At 52.7% G+C, this 14,013-nt stretch overlaps 1 protein-coding gene across 6 annotated transcripts; it reads left to right on the forward strand.

Moving 5' to 3' along the window:
- Nucleotides 1-1,470: 1,470 nt before the first annotated feature.
- CD74 (CD74 molecule) lies at nucleotides 1,471-12,687 on the forward strand. 6 transcript variants are annotated; one of them, XM_055285643.2, is made up of 9 exons: nucleotides 1,507-1,793; nucleotides 7,040-7,212; nucleotides 7,404-7,483; nucleotides 8,029-8,091; nucleotides 9,157-9,252; nucleotides 9,568-9,655; nucleotides 11,020-11,211; nucleotides 11,701-11,763; nucleotides 12,076-12,687. In XM_055285643.2, the coding sequence occupies exons 1-9, from the start codon at nucleotides 1,669-1,671 to the stop codon at nucleotides 12,084-12,086; spliced, it is 891 nt and encodes a 296-aa protein (XP_055141618.1). In that variant the 5' UTR covers nucleotides 1,507-1,668; the 3' UTR covers nucleotides 12,087-12,687. The 6 variants fall into 6 exon arrangements, with proteins under 6 accessions (XP_055141619.1, XP_055141618.1, XP_055141620.1 ...); XM_063643201.1 differs by having other exon boundaries at nucleotides 1,551-1,793; nucleotides 12,306-12,687; XM_055285644.2 differs by lacking the exon at nucleotides 11,020-11,211 and having other exon boundaries at nucleotides 1,471-1,793.
- Nucleotides 12,688-14,013: the final 1,326 nt, after the last annotated feature.

The following is a 14,013-nucleotide window of genomic DNA, read 5'->3' on the forward strand; positions in this document are numbered from 1 at the left end:
ACAGGCGTGAGCCACCGTGCCCGGTCTTTTTTTTTTTTTAGACAGAGTCTTGCTCTGTCACCCAGGCTAGAGTGCAGTGGTGCGTTCTTGGCTCACTGCAGCCTCCACCTCCTGGGTTCAAGCAATTCCCCTGCCTCAGCCTCCCAAGTAGTTGGGATTACAGGCGTGTGCCACCATGCCCGGCTAATTTTTAAATTTTTTGTAGAGACAGGGTTTCACCATGTTGGCTAGGCAAGTCTCGAACTCCTGACCTCAACTGATCCTCCCGCCTCAGCCTCCCAAAGTGCTGGAATTGCAGGTGTGAGCCACCACACCCAGCCTTACTCTGGAGATTCTTTGGTTCTTAGTGGTCCTTGTGTCAGGAACCAGGGACAGAGACCAGAGACGTTTTTCATTATGTCACAGCGCAGGAGTCTTGCCAACATAGTCCCATCCCCCCAGGCACCCTTTCCCAGGCCCTCCTCTTCCCTCCCAGCACAGGCCCCCATTCTCCTGGATCTGAACCACACAAGGAGGCAGAGGGGTAGAGTGGTTAAAAATGCAGGCTCCACCACTTTCTGGAGGTGTGATGCTCACAAGAGCCCCTGTGTCCCTATCTGTAAATGGAGATGATAAAACACTCCTCAAAGGGCCTCCGTAAAGATCACAGGAAACAAAGCATGGACAACGCGCCTGGCACGGAGGAGGGCTTGGTAAGTGGAGGCACGTCTGAGTGCTGGAGCCTTAAAACCATGGGCTCTTAGGTTTGAAGGAAATCAAAATATTCCTTTCTAAAAACCTGCGGATTTTAGTTAAAGGTAAAAGGTTAAAACACAGGGGTACCCTCTGCCCCTTCTCTCTGTCTTGATCAGCTCAGAAGCACAGCTCAGAGGATACTGGATCAGACTTGACTCTTCCCATATATTTACCTTCCTACATTTCCAGCCCTTTGGAACCCTGAAGATATCCTCTTCTCTGTCCTGTCACTCTACGGGACTTACGGCTCTTTGTTAAAATACTATTTAAGCAAGGCCCCTAAGCCACTGCCTTGAGAGAGAAATAATTCTCAACTGAGGCCTCTGCTGCATAATGGGTAGAGCATGTGTTAATCAACTTTGGCTGGTTTTTCTTTTGTTAACTTGACTTTTGTTTCCAGGGAGTGTCTCAACTAAGAACCTGAACAGGGAAAGAAAAGAAATGTTTTCACCCCTGCACATTGTCCAAACTTCCTCCCGCATGTTTGAGATGACATAACGGAGGCCAGAGAAGAGGACTTGTCTGAGCTCACTGAGGGTGCACCGCCCCTTTCTGCACCCACTCATCTGTGGATGGGAAGGGGAGACAAACAAAGGTGTCTTCTGTTTCAAAGTGCTTTCCTGTCCAGGGAGTGGACATTTGCCTGTTTCTTGAAACATTCAAAGAGCCTTATGAATCCAAAGGCCTGCCCAGAAACAAGTGATGAGGGCCCTGGGCAGCCAATGGGATCGTGCTGGCCTTTCTACCTGCCTGGGGAGCCCCCCCGCCCCACATCCTGCCCCGCAAAAGGCAGCTTCACCAAAGTGGGGTATTTCCAGCCTTTGTAGCTTTCACTTCCACATCTACCAAGTGGGCGGAGTGGCCTCCTGTGGACGAATCAGATTCCTCTCCAGCACCAGCTTTAAGAGGTGAGCCAGGGGTTCAGGGTCCCAGATGCACAGGAGGAGCAGCAGGAGCTGTCGGGAAGATCAGAAGCCAATCATGGATGACCAGCGCGACCTTATCTCCAACAATGAGCAACTGCCCATGCTGGGCCGGCGCCCTGGAGCCCCGGAGAGGTATGTGTGAGCACCAGGAAAGGGCACACCAATCCTGGACTGCAGAGCCGTGCGCATGTGCTGGGAAGAAACACTGGCCGGGAGTCACAGGAAAGAGGGATTCAGGCTCTGACTCTAACATTGACTTTTTGGGTGATTTTGAGCAAGTCTTTGGCCTGCTCTGGGCTCCGGCTCCCTCTCTTGTCAAATGAGGGGGTTACTTTAAGAGCAGGGGTTTGTAACTTTCCTTGCATCAGACCCCCTCCTTCTGAAAAGCAGAAGAGAGCATGGGTTCTCTCCCTAGAGTTTCACATGCTATCCATGGGCTTTGAGACCCCACTAAAGCTGGGCTGTGAATGCTAGGTTAAAGGCCTTGGAACAGGCTGTGCCTGGTGGCTCTCATCTGTAATGCCAGCACTTTGGGAAGTTGAGGCGGGCAGATCAGCTGAGGCCAGGAGTTCGAGACCAGCCTGGCCAACATGTTGAAAACCCATCTCTACTAAAAATACAAAAATTAGCCAGGTGTGGTGGTGTACACCTGTAATCCCACCTACTTGGGAGGTTGAGACATGAGAATCACTTGAACCCGGGAGGCAGACATTGCAGTGAGCCAAGATCGTGCAACTGTACCCCACCCTGGGTGACAGAGTGACACTCTGTCTCAAAAAAAATAAAAATAATAAAAATAAAGAACTTGCACCAGATTTTGAAAATGTCCAAGATCCCCGTGGAGAAAGAGTTTCTAAAAGAGGATGGTGGAAGCAGTTCTTCACAGAGGAGTTCCCTCCTGATTACCACGGATCAGGGGAATGATAGTTGCAAGTGTCTGCAGAGTAGATGGAGACGTCTGCCATCACGGGAGGGATTGTGAGATGTTGGGGGCAGGCAAGAAAGGAGGGACAGACTCTGGTTAAATTTCTGGAGGGGGCTCAGGGTTGACGGGGGTCATGTCTTTGTCTGTACCCCTCTCCCTTGCAGCCAGAGGCCAGCACAGCCATCCAGAGGACCCCAGGCCCCACTTCCCAGCCCTAAAATAGCCTCACCCATGTGTTTCCCTCAAAAAGGGCTAGAAGGCTGTTACCCCAATGCCCCTGCTACCCCCAGTCTCCAAAAAGTAATTTGCGATCTACATGGACTTACAGCAAGGTGTGATGTCAGCTGTTGCCAGGCAGAAAGGGGTTTGGGAGAGCCCTGCAGAGATGTTATGACAAGCTATGTTCTGGGGAACAGGGTAACCTGCTGCAGACCATTAGAGCTGTGGCCTGTGAAAACCCCAGGGAATCCCATGGCAAGGAGGGCAGACTCTTTTGTGAGGAATGGATTCTGGTCTAGGCCACGTGTGACCTTGGATAAATCACTGCCTCTCCCTGAGTCCCTGTAGTAATAGCCATAATAACATCCACAGTGTACCTGTCACCAGGCCTCAGCCACTAATAATTAGTACTGTGATTATTTACATATATAAAGGCTAAACTCAATTTTAATTCTTACAGTCACCCTATGAATCAGGTACTTTTGTTGTCCCTTTTTACAGAAGAGGAAATTGAGGCTCACATTGGTAAGTGACTTACCCAAGTAATCATAGCTAGTGAGTGGTTGGAGGCAGAATTTGAACCAGGACTAGTCTGACATCAAAGTGTTAGCTCACTCCACCATTTGGCCCCCTTTCAGAGGTGCATTTTGTGGGAAGGGGAGGTGAGACCCCTCTGAGCTCAGACCACTCAGTGATTTACAGACCCAGTTGGGCTCAGTGTTCAGAGTGCATGCCCCCTTGTCTAATCCTTGTCTAGTTTTCCCTTTATTCAGTTACTGCTTCTAAAGCTGGCCATGTGTGCTTAGGCCATTCCAGACTGGAGCCTGTTTTGGAGGCTTTTGTGAATGCTTCTGCCTGGCAACATTTGTGTCATGATTCCTGCTAGCTCTGGTTGGCTCCTGACTTTGGCTTTTTTTTTTTTTTTTAATTGCAGAAGAAGGTAGTGTAAATGAGGAAATAAAGAGGGGGGTGACAAGAGTTGGCACTCTACCAGAACCAGGGGACAGGCATTCAAGATGCATAAAGAGGAAGAAAAGCAGATGCTAAACTTAACTACGAACTCCCCTGAGAATTGCACTGAGTGTAATTTATTTATAGAGTGCTAACAATGTGCTAGGTGTGGAGCCAAGAGCTTTACCCTCATCATCTTATTTAACATAACAGCCCTTGGAGCAGATATTTTACCCGATTTTACTCACACAGAGGGTTAATCAACTTAGATGGTCCCAGAACTAACCGACTCCAGAGCCAGGATTCCAATCCAGGTTATGTGGGCTTGTCTTCAGGGTGAATCTCTAGGTTCTTAGGCCTCCTGAGGAACTGTGGCGCAGAGAGGGGAAGGTACTGTCCCATGTCGCGTGTGGGAGGTAGAGCTGGGGCTAGAATTGGGTGTGGGGTTGCAGAAGCACTGAACAGGTGGAGGATGAGGCTGGAGAGCCTGAACACAGGCCAGGCCACCCCTGTTCCTGGAGAAGGCCAAGAAGTAGAATTTGTTTTCCCTTCCGTCTGGTCTCCCCACTTCTCCCTCCCCGTCGGGTTTTTGCTGTTTCCTTCCCGAATAACTCTCCCTTGGGCTGGGCCTTATCCCAGAAAGCACAGACTGGCACACAGCAAGCCAATGAGAATGAGCCAGTCTGTGATGTCATGCGTTACCAGGCAGAAGGGCCTCCTGGAGCTTGCTGGTTGCTGGAGTAGGCAGGGTGCAGCCTCATCCTGGCAGTTCCCAATGGGTCTGTCTTAGTCCATTTTGTGCCGCTTTAACAGAATACCACAGACTGCGTAATATACAAAAAAACAAAAACAAAAACAAAAACCCCAGAAATTTATTTCTCACAGTTCTGGAGGGGCTTTTTTTGTTTGTTTTGTTTTGTTATGGTTTTTGAGACAGAGTCTCACTCTATCCCCCAGGATGGAGTGCAGTGGTGTGATCTTGGCTCACCGCAACCTCTGCCTCCCAGGTTCAAGCGATTCTTTTGCCTCAGCCTCCTGAGTAGCTGGGACTACAGGTGCCCACCACTACGCCCGGCTAATTTTTTTTTTTTTTTTTGAGATGGAGCCTCACTCTGTCACCCAGGCTGGAGTGCAATGGCATGATCTCAGCTCACTGCAACCTCCACCTTCCAGGTTCAAGTGATTCTCCTGCCTCAGCCTCCCGAGTAGCTGGGATTACAGGTGCTCGCCACCACGTCCGGCTAATTTTTGTATTTTTAGTAGAGATAGGGTTTCACCACGTTGGCCAGGCTGGTCTTGAACTCCTGACCTCAGGTGATCCGCCTGTCTCGGCCTCCTAAAGTGCTGGGATTACAGATGTGAGCCACCGCACCCAGCCTAGCTTTCTTTTTTTTTGAGACAGAGTCTCCTTCTGTCACTCAGACTGGAGTGCAGTGATGCGTGACACGATCTTGGCTCACTGCAACCTCTGCCTCCCAGGTTCAAGTGATTCTCCCACCTCAGCCTCCCAAGTAGCTAGGACTAGAGGTGCACGCCACCATGCCCGGCTAAGTTTTTTGTATTTTTTGTAGAGACGGGGTTTCGCCATGTTGGCCAGACTGGTCTCGAACTCCTGGCCTCAAGTGATCCACCTGCCTCGGCCTCCCAAAGTGCTGGAATTACAGGCATGAGTCACCACGCCCAGCCTGGTGAGGGGCTTCCTTGATGTCTCCTCACATGGTGGAAGGCAGAAGGGCAAGAGAGAACCAACTCCTTCCGTCAAGCTCTCTTACAGGGCACCTAATCCCATTTGTGAGGGAGAAGGCCTCGTGGCCCGATCACCTCCCAACACCTTCACATTGGCAACACCTGGACTAGGGTCTTAGTAGTCCCACCCCTGGGGTCGTCAAAGAACCGATCAGAAACTCCCAGGGTGTAGGGGCAGGATCCTTACATCCCCTGTACTGTAACATATGCATGCACCCCCAAATCGCATCCAAGTCCCACAGATACAAGGGCTTGCTGAGGTCTGAGGGTCTGGATGGTGAGTCCAGGGAGCATGAGAAATTCATCCAGGCCACACAGGCTCAGGCATCTATACTCCTGCCCACCCCCTGCAGGGTGGATATTACCATTTGAAATACTTTGGCGCTTGCAGTGAGATCTTGCTTAAAAGAAGAAACCCACCAAATTCTAGAATCGCAGAGGTGGGGGCACTTATGTGACAAATGAGGGGACAGAGGCACAGAGATTGGCAGGGACATGCTCAAAGACATGGAGAGCCTGGGCAGAGGACGGTCCCAGAGTGGGTGGTGCCTGGCCCTGCTTCAGCCTGACATTGTCCAAGGCTCCCCCAGCCCACTCCTAAAATGGCCAGACCCCACTTCTTCCCAGGTGGGCTACATTTTCTGCTGTCCCGGTCCCACTTCCTTACCTTTTCTCCTTAAATCTGATTTCACTGAGAGGGTGGGAGATTGGGCAGAGGGGTGATAACGCTCTTCCCCTTACTTGGTAAGCACATACAATTTTTTTTTTTTTTGTCAATTAAAAAAAATAACATACCTGCCAGCAGGAAAAAAAAAAAAAAAAAGGCTGGGCGCGGTGACTCACGCTTGTAATCCCAGCACTTTGGGAGGCTGAGGTGGGTGGATCACGAGATCAGGAGATCGAGACCACGGTGAAACCCCGTCTCTACTAAAAATAGAAAAAAATTAGCCGGGCGTGGTGGCGGGTGCCTGTAGTCCCAGCTACTCGAAGAGGCTGAGGCAGGAGAACGGCGTGAACCCGGGAGGCGGAGGTTGCAGTGAGCCGAGATCGCGCCACTGCACTCCAGCCTGGGCGACAGAGCGAGACTTCGTCTCAAAAAAACAAAAACAAAAACAAAAACAAAACCAAACCTGTTCCTCTTGAGGGCAGCCCTGATCCTCAGGAGATCCCCAAGGCAAAGGGAGCCTGGGAAGACCCCCCCACCTCAACCCCTCATCGCACAGGCAGGACCCTAAGGTCCAGAGAGGACGAGCATGCCTCTTTGCTCTTCTCTGTTCAACTCAGGCCCGTGGCAGCTGCAGGGTCTCTGCCAGGGAGGACTTCGGGCACATCGATGGTTGGAAGGAGGGGTGGGGCGAGGTCTTCAAGCTGCATTTCCATAGCCAGTTTATTGTTTGTGCTTCAAGTGCATTATTTGTTAGGGGTGGCTTAGGGGGCTAATGGAAATGGGGGTATACATTTCCCCATTCCTAGCCAGCCCTTGGGGGCAGCCACCACTGTAGATCCTCCTCTGACCTATCCTCCCCACCTCCCACAGCAAGTGCAGCCGCGGAGCCCTGTACACAGGCTTTTCCATCCTGGTGACTCTGCTCCTGGCTGGCCAGGCCACCACCGCCTACTTCCTGTACCAGCAGCAGGGCCGGCTGGACAAACTGACAGTCACCTCCCAGAACCTGCAGCTGGAGAACCTGCGCATGAAGCTTCCCAAGCGTGCGTGCACCCCTACATCTTGATACCCCCCACCTCCCACCATCCCTCACCTCAGAGACCCCCATCCCTGCACCCAGCTGGGCCCACTGTCCTCTCCCTCGGGTTTGGAATTCCAGCCCTTCCTCATTTGGGTCTGATACCCTCCTCCTTGGGCACTGGGGCCACACTTACCCTCGTTCCTGTCCCCACAGCTCCCAAGCCTGTGAGCAAGATGCGCATGGCCACCCCGCTGCTGATGCAGGCGCTGCCCATGGGAGCCCTGCCCCGGGGGGTAAGGACAGCCCCAGGGTGGTGGGAGGGGCAAGGTTATCCCACCTGGATGGAGGACAGTGCCAAGGGGAGGGGCAGGGAGGAGAGCCCAGCTGGGGAGGGGTCCTTACTGCTGCGGGAGGGACAGTGCCTGCCTCAGGAAGAATAGGGCTCCCCAGGTGTGGAGGGCACAGGTGAAGAGTCTCTTGGTGCCATCCCTGGGAGGAAGGCTCAGCCCTCTACAGTTTACAAAGTGCTTCTCATTTCCTATAGCATCTCACTGTCCTCTCTCATTCTCAAAGACCTTGCTATCATGCATTGACAATATTTATATTCACAATACTGTGCTGTGGACAAAACCCTGGGCAGGAAAGCTTATGCCAGTTTGACCAATGAGGACATTGAGGCAGGAAGCTAAAGTGACTTGCTCGAGCTCTCATGTTTGGAGGTGGCAGAGATGGAATCATTGACCAAGCGCCTGGGATTCCAGTCTCTTACCTAGATCCCAGCAACTGGCTCCTGCTCCAGGGACCAGCGCTGGTAACCTTCTGTTACTTCCTCCCACAGCCCATGCAGAATGCCACCAAGTATGGCAACATGACAGAGGACCATGTAATGCACCTGCTCCAGGTGAGTGCAGGGAGCTAGCCGGGTGGCCCTGCCTGCCCACCCAGGACTTTGGCCAGGCTGAGCTCCAAGGCCTGTATACCTGGCTTGTGGCAGACTTTCAACATGTGCTCTCTGGATTAGCGAATACAAGGATGACCCTTAAATGTTATATGTAGTCCGGCCTCTCTGCATTTTTTAGATAAACAGGCTTGGCTGGGTGCAGTGGCTCATGCCTGTAATCTCAGCACTTTGGGAGGCCTAGGCAGGCGGATCACCTGAGGCCAGGAGTTTGAGACCAGCCTGGCCAACATAGTGAAAGTCTCTACTAAAAATACAAAATTAGCCAGGCGTGATGGCAGGCACCTGTAATTCCAGCTACTCGGGAGGTTGAGGCAGGAGAATCGCTTTAACCCGGGAAGTGGAGGTTGCAGTGAGCCGAGATCATCACGGCACTGCACTCCAGCCTGGGTGACAGTGAGACTCCATTTCAAAACATAAAATAAAAATAAAGAAACTGAGGCTCAAAGCTTAGAAGTGACTTGCTCAAGACACCCCTTTTTTTTCTCCCCAAATTTGTACTGCGTGTCTATCCTGTGCCAGCACTGTGCAAGGCTCTGGGCCCACAATGGGGAGCAATTGGACCCAGCTTCTGAAGCCATGGGGATCGCAGGCTAATGTGGGAGACAGACAAGTGACCAGGTGATGACAGAAGTGCAGGGGGCTTTGTGAAGAAAGAGGCAGAGGACTCAACCTAGCTGGGGGCAGTCAAGGTTGGGTCGTCACCTTCTGGAGCAGGTGAGACCTGAAAGCTGAGCAGCCATCCACAGGGAGGACACTGGGGCTTGTTGGTAGAGCTGGCCTGGAATCTAGAACTCGACTCGCAAGCCTGCAGTCTTGTAGCTGAACAGCTGGACTACCCTTACCCCTTCCCTCCCCTCCCATAATGGCTGAAGTCCAGGGTTTAGGCTTGGTGCAGCTCTGATCCATTCTGAGGAATGGAAGACCAAGGGAACGTGGGCTACACATTTCACATTGCCTGTCAGGGAGCTCTTTTTGAACCATCCTTCCTGCCCTGCCACCCTGTAGAATGCTGACCCCCTGAAAGTGTACCCGCCGCTGAAGGGGAGTTTCCCGGAGAACCTGAGACACCTTAAGAACACCATGGAGACCATAGACTGGAAGGTCAGCAGGTTTCCCTGCATGGGAACTCTCTCTTTCCTCCGATGTCTAGGGCAGGGCTGGGAGAGGTGGGGTGAGGGTGGGCTGGGGAAGCCATTCTCAGGAAGCTGAAGGAGTTTGCCAGCACTTCCAAAGCCTGGATGCTGCAGTGTGTGGGGTTCAGCCCCATGGGTCTTTAAGTGGGAACCAGGCTGCAGCTGGATCCGGGTGTTGGGGCCCTATTTGGCCCTGCATGTTTCTGTCCCCAGGGACAAAGCCAGGCAGTGTAGGGGCTTGGTGGTAGCCACTGAACCTGACCTCCACCTCTATCTGTATTAGGTCTTTGAGAGCTGGATGCACCATTGGCTCCTGTTTGAAATGAGCAGGCACTCCTTGGAGCAAAAGCCCACCGAGGCTCCACCGAAAGGTACAGGGAGTGGGAGCTTTAGCGTGCCAGGGCTTCTGGACCCTCAGGGCTCTCCTGGAGCTGCTGAGGCCGGGGCCTCCAGCACTCCCTGGTCCCAGCACCGCAGAATCTCCCATCCTCTCAGCTCTCACTTCTTTCTCACTTCTCTCTCTCTCCTGTCTATTCCTTCTTGATTTGGCTGTACCCCTCCCCTGACCCACCCCCATCTTGTCTAAGGGTTCCTAAGGGCCCACAGAGGCCTGTCACCACAGGGTACAGGTGACCCCTCTCACAGAGCATTGATGGTACAGCACAGGGTGCCTGGGGCAGAACCTGCCCGAAACACTGCAGAAAGGAATCCTTGTAATGACCTTGCCCCAGCGCTGCCTGCAATCCAGTGAGGGCGCCAAGGTCACAGCTGCTGCCAAGAGAGCCTTGGGCGTTTCCCACCTCATGGACAATGCAGACTAGGATGTTTTTAGACCCAAAGACAGAGTGCTGTTTCTATCCCGGTGCTGTCTCTAATTTGCTATGTAACTTTGGACAAATCTCCTTCCCTCTGGGATTCAGGGTCCTGAAGTAGAAGGTCAAAGGGCCACCCTGCCCGGGGCCTCAGTTTCTGCATCAGATTCATAGAAGACACCGTACATGCTATCTCCAACTCCTAGCTGATGCTTAAACCCCTCTAAGACATCTCCAACAAATGGTAACCCCCATTTCTACTTGGGAACTCCCAGTAACAAGAAGCTTAGACTTACCAAGGTGCCCATCGCTTCTCTCTAGAATCAGAATCGCAAGTGCAATTCTAAACTGTAATGGTGGTTTCTGGTTGTTTGTTTTTGAGATGGAGTCTGGCTCTGTCGCCCAGGCTGGAGTGCAGTGGTGATCTCAGCTCACTGCAACCTCAGCCTCCCAGGTTCAAACAATTCTCCTGCCTCGGCCTCCCGAGTAGCTGGGATTACAGGCATGTGCCACCATGCCCAGCTAATTTTTGTATTTTTAGTAGACGGGGTTTCACCATTGTGGCCAGGCTGGTCTCGAACTCCTGACCTCAAGAGATCCGCCCACCTCGGCCTCCCAAAGTGCTGAAATTATAGGCATGAGCCACTGTGCCTAGCCCAAAACTGTAATGGGCCTTGAGTATCAGAAGAAACCATCAACTTCTGAGGTGAATTGGACACATGGCCATTCACTTCCTTTTTGATCTCAGACCTTGTTGGTCTAGGCCTCTCAGTTTTCTGATCCGTGTGATGGCTGGAGTGAGTAAAGCCACTTGGGAAGAAGGCATTAGGCCTACAGCAGTGGTGTGTGGGTCTCTAGCTCTGCTCAGACCCTGATTCAGAGCTCACTCACTCACTGTGTCCTCATCATGCCTGTCGCTTCAGTACTGACCAAGTGCCAGGAAGAGGTCAGCCACATCCCTGCTGTCCACCCGGGTTCATTCAGGCCCAAGTGCGACGAGAACGGCAACTATCTGCCACTCCAGTGCTATGGGAGCATCGGCTACTGCTGGTGCGTCTTCCCCAACGGCACGGAGGTCCCCAACACCAGAAGCCGCGGGCACCATAACTGCAGTGGTAAGCAGTGGCACTGTGAGAGTGTCAGAGGACCAGGAAGGACTAGGAAGGTTGAGGGGCAAGAGGTCCCCTCTGAAGCACACGACACCCGGGATGGCAGCTCCTGGGGGCAGCGATGTAGTCATTCGTCCAGCCCTTTATCCATCCACCCACCTGTGCATTCCTATTTGTCCATTTATCATCTCTCCTCTTACATCCACTCATCTATTTGTTCACTTATCCGTCAGTCCTTTCATCTGTGAATTTCATCCATCCACGCACCATCCTCTGGCGTCCAGGAGTCCTACAGACCCACCCATCTCATTTCATCACCCCCTTCTCACTCAAGCCCCCATTACCCCTCTTTGTTGCTGCTTGCAGCTGTCCTTCCCTGGGTACCTGCTTTCCCAGGCACTAAGCCTGCGGCTAGGTGGGAAGCACTGCCCTCAGGCATCTTGAGTCAGGTAGGCTGCACTTCAAGTGACAAATGGACTTGCTGCTCCTTTGCAGAGTCACTGGAACTGGAGGACCCGTCTTCTGGGCTGGGTGTGACCAAGCAGGATCTGGGCCCAGGTAAGGGCCTTGCACAGGGGCATCTGGTCACCAGCAGCTCATCCCCAGCAGGGCCAGCTCCTTTGTGGGCAGGTGAAGGAGTGTGACGCTGGGCCACTCTCCAACATTCCTGGGATGTCCATTTCACAGACGAAGGAACAGGGTTGGGGGGCTGTGGGGAGTTACACAAATCCATGATGGTCATTATTGGACCTGAGCAGGGGGCAGGGGAGGGTGGACAGTCCTCAACTGCTCTGCAGGTCCAGGATATTAGAAAGGGGCAGGGACAACAAATGGGTGACTCCAACCTCAACCTGCTGCTTCTCTCTCCAGTCCCCATGTGAGAGCAGCAGAGGCGGTCTTCAACATCCTGCTGGCCCCGCACAGCTACAGCTTTCTTGCTCCCTTCAGCCCCTAGCCCCTCCCCCATCTCCCACCCTGTACCTCATCCCATGAGACCCTGGTGCCTGGCTCTTTCGTCACCCTTGGACATGACAAACCAAGTCGGAACAGCAGATAACAATGCAGCAAGGCCCTGCTGCCCAATCTCCCTCTGTCAACAGGGGCGTGAGGTCCCAGGAGGTGGCCAAAAGCTAGACGGATCCCCGTTCCTGACATCACAGCAGCCTCCAACAAGAGGCTCCGAGATCTAGGCTCATGGACGAGATGGGAAGGCACAGGGAGAAGAGATAACCCTACACCCAGACCCCAGGCTGGACAGGCTGACTGTCCTCTCCCCTCTGGCCTTTGGCCTTGGCTTTTCTAGCCTATTTACCTGCAGGCTGAGCCACTCTCTTCCCTTTCCCCAGCATCACTCCCCAAGGAAGAGCCAAGATTTTCCACCCATAATCCTTTCTGCCGACCCCTAGTTCCCTCTGCTCAGCCAAGCTTGTTATCAGCTCACAGGGCCATGGTTCATGTTAGAATAAAAGGTAGTAATTACAACACTCTGGCTCCTGGCTCTTCTGTTGAGATCTAGTTCATTTATCCTAAAGAGGTAACTAAAGACGCTAAATCCAGTCACTTAGGTGGGAGAACGCAGCCCAAGGAACCCACAGAGATGCCTGCAGGGCCAGGCAGGGCTGGTGGGGGCTGTAGTCTTTGGACACAGACATACTTGATTACATGTTTAACACACACGAACATTCTACTTCCAAAAAGAAATAGGCTCTTGTCTAGTTTAAGCACAAGCTCTTCTTGGTACAGCTTTCATTTTCCTATGTCCCCAATTTCATTTCTATACTAAGAACAGTGTGAATGTGATGACAGATGGCAACCGACACAGGGCCTCCGTGTCAGGATGGACAGGAAGTAGGGGACTGTGGAGAACTGGGTGCCCATGCCTTACCTAAGGGGCTGACTGCTACTCAGCTCTATCTGGTTGCTGCCAGGAGGAAGCACAGCCCCCGTTGCCAGATGTTATCTTTTTAAGAGGAACCAGAAATCAAGAACTGCAGGGAAATCACCCCACTTTTAAGTTTAAAGTCTTGCTGTGGGTCAACAAGGCCCAATGAGGATGCTACTCTGTAGTTCTGTTCTAGAGCAACATGCTTGAGAGAGGCCAGATGGTGGAGGGTCTGGCCCCGGGCCCCGAGTCAAGGTTGCAACTGGATGCCAACCTGGGTCTCCGACACCTCCAGCCACGCATTCCTTCCCTGCACTGCCTCTGGCTGTTTCCAGAATGAGGCTCAAAGCTCTGGAGACATCTCCAGGACCCCTGGTGTTCCATATGGCTCTGGGCCCAGGGAAGTGGGCTTCTGCATTTCCGGGCTGGAGCAGCAGACCACCTCCTTTGCTACCCCTCCCCTCCCTCAGTCCACACCCAAGACATCATCCTGTCTTTCATGTTCATCCACTTCTTGCCCTCACCCCCACAGAACCATGGTGAGCTCGATGTGAGAGGCAACTCGCTTCCAATTTTCCTAGACCTGCTGTGCCTGCCACAGCTGTTCATGCACCTCCAGGGGGCCTGCTCCTAGCTCGAGGCCTAACTCAAGGATTCTCAGCCCCTTCCATTTCTTGTCTTTGGGTATTTGCATGACTTACTCTGGCAACAGGAAATCAACCATGACCATCCTTTAGTTTAGATGCCACCTCATCCAGGAAGCCTTCACCACCAGTTCGGCACCCAGGCACTTCACCGCTCACCACTGCCTGTCCCACTAACCACAGTCACCCACAGCCTCAACACGCAGGCAAGAAGGAATCCTGAGGGTCGGCGAGACAGTCCCTTCCAAGAAACGTGTGCCCCAGATGCACTGGGAGCTTGCA

This window comes from Symphalangus syndactylus, chromosome 7 (assembly GCF_028878055.3).
Source record: "Symphalangus syndactylus isolate Jambi chromosome 7, NHGRI_mSymSyn1-v2.1_pri, whole genome shotgun sequence".
Lineage (NCBI taxonomy): Eukaryota > Metazoa > Chordata > Mammalia > Primates > Hylobatidae > Symphalangus > Symphalangus syndactylus.